Genomic DNA, 2,530 nt, shown 5'->3' with positions numbered 1-2,530 from the left:
CTGGACTACAGGCAAATATGGAAAAAAGTTCAATATACTTTGGTGGGATTGCTCAGGGGGACAAGGACACTATACTAAGGCAGTTGGGCTATGGGCAAGGAGAACATCCATTCAGGTACTTAGGGATCCCATTAGCAACAAAAAATTTATCTCTGATTCAATGGCAACCTTTAATAGAGAAAATGGTGGATAGAATCTCCTCATGGACTGCTAAACAACTCTCTTATGCTGGAAGAATATAATTCGTTCAGACAGTGTTGTTTGGAATCCAAGCTTATTGGTCCCAATTATTTCAAATCCCATCTAAGGTGATGAAATTAATAGAGGCTCACTGTAGAAGTTATATATGGTCTGGAAATAATTTCATCACAAAGAGAGATTTGGTATCATGGGACAAATTATGCTCTCCTAAATGTGTTGGTGGACTAAATCTCATTAACCTGAAACTATGGAATAGAGCTGCTCTGACTAAGAGTTTTTAGGATCTGGTCCATAAACAAGACAAGATGTGAATTAAGTGGGTGCACATTTATTACATAAAAAACCAATTGCTTGACTAAATGCTAATACCCAATCAAGCTAGTTGGATGGTCAAGAAAATTATTGAGGCAAGAGTAGCAGCTTCCCTGCTTCAAACTGTGAATAATGGGAAACAGCTTATACGGCAGACCTATCTCCGGTTATTGGATCATACTATTAGAGTTCCTTGGAAATGTTATATGTTTCGAAATGCTACTAGAACAAAGGCAATCTTTACACTGTGGTTACATTTTCAGGATAGACTACCTACAAGAGAGAGACTGCTGAATTGGGGTATGGACATTGATGCTGGTTGCATGTTCTGCACTGCCTTCCTAGAGACTAGGAATCATATGTTTGTTGAGTGTGTATTTTCCCAAGCTGTTTGGACCAGACTAATGCAATGGCTCCAGAATCAGAATTACAATGCAAGGACTTGGGAACAACACTTGACATGGAGTCTAACACATGGAAAAGGTAAATCTCAGAAATCTCAAATCTTCAAGCTTGTGTACACTGAAGGGGTTCATGCTATATGGTTGAAGAGGAACCAGAGAGTATTTGAAGGTCAGAGTAGATCAGTGGAACAAATTACTAAGGATGTGGCATTCGCTTGCAATGTGAGAGTTGCTCCTAGAATTAGTGGACTGCTACAAACGTACCTATTCTAGTTGACTAATTCTTTGTAATTTGTTTGAGTTACTGTCATCTAGCTTGTGGGTGCAAGTTCTGGCAATTATTTGCTAAGGGCTGAATTGCACTATTTTCTGTGTAACAGGTAGTGTTTTAGGAGCTAGACTATTTATTTGAGACAGCTAGTTGTGTATAGCTAGGCTGTGGTTTTGTAAGGTTCACTTTGGTGATTGAAAAAATAAATTTAGTGCAACATATTCATATCCATTTTCAGTATGCAAACCATCCTCTATCTTGATGCAGCATAGCATTAATCTCATCACCATTTTCTAACCCAAGCTAATTTACAGTCTTTCTCGACAAAAGGCATTTGCCATTATGGAGAAATCGTACTATTTTGTAACCTATTATTTGCTCTTATTTTTTCTTTTTCTTTTTTTATTTACAATACGCCACGAATATTTCCTTCGTTACTGAAGAGAAATATTTTATTGATAGACTCTATAAATATCTACAATATCTCTTATTCTCTCTTGTTATGAAAATAGCTAGTAGAACCCCTATTTATAATAGTAAGAAACCTATTATAACTCAAAATAGGGAAACATATTCCTATATTAATTTTACTATAAATCCTAACTAGACATGAATTAAAATACGAAATCCGAATCAATGTTGGTTTCCTACAATTTTGAATTATTATTTCCAACATTCTCTCGTAATTCAAAATTGTATATCTAATTCTTGATCCACTTGTCACCATCTTCAAATTGTTGAGGCACTTGTTTCCAACCCATCAATTGCTGAAGCACTTTCTTTTCAACCGTCACTCACCATCTTTTAATTTGTTAATGTATTTTTTCACCAACCTTCTATTGTTGAAGCACTTTCTCTTAAATCTCTACAACCGTTGGAACGCTTTCTCTCTAACATTCCAGTTTGTTGATGCACTTTCTCATCAACCTTCAATTGTTGAAGAACTTTCTCATCAACCTTCAATTGTTGAAGCACTTTTTCTTCAACCTTCAATTGTTGGAGCACTTCTCTCCAACTCCCATTATTTTTTTTCTTGGTTGTGTTGGAGCACTTCTCTCCAACTTCCAATTGTTGATGCACTTCTCATCAACATCCATTATTTTTTTTCTTGGTTGTGTTGGAGCACTTCTCTCTAACTTCCAATAGTTGATGCACTTCTCATCAACACCCATTATTTTTTAACCCACTTCTCCAATTTTTAGAGAAGAATATTCCTTTCTCTTACGCAAATTTGTTTGCACCTCTTGAAACCTGCAATATTTTTTTTCAATCATTCTTAGCATGGTTATTTTTCATGCCTATATTTGTGACCCATCTTTGCAAAATTAACCATTGGCCAGAT

At 35.9% G+C, this 2,530-nt stretch overlaps 1 protein-coding gene across 1 annotated transcript; it reads left to right on the top strand.

Moving 5' to 3' along the window:
• The first annotated feature begins 560 nt into the window (after window positions 1–560).
• LOC132624602 (uncharacterized) lies at window positions 561–1,190 on the top strand. The gene has a single exon (XM_060339358.1). The coding sequence runs from the start codon at window positions 561–563 to the stop codon at window positions 1,188–1,190; it is 630 nt and encodes a 209-aa protein (XP_060195341.1).
• Window positions 1,191–2,530: the final 1,340 nt, after the last annotated feature.

Source organism: Lycium barbarum, chromosome 12 (assembly GCF_019175385.1).
Source record: "Lycium barbarum isolate Lr01 chromosome 12, ASM1917538v2, whole genome shotgun sequence".
Taxonomy (NCBI): Eukaryota; Viridiplantae; Streptophyta; class Magnoliopsida; order Solanales; family Solanaceae; genus Lycium; species Lycium barbarum.
Note: the sequence above shows the minus strand (reverse complement) of the source record. Positions and strands in the feature narration are given on the sequence as shown.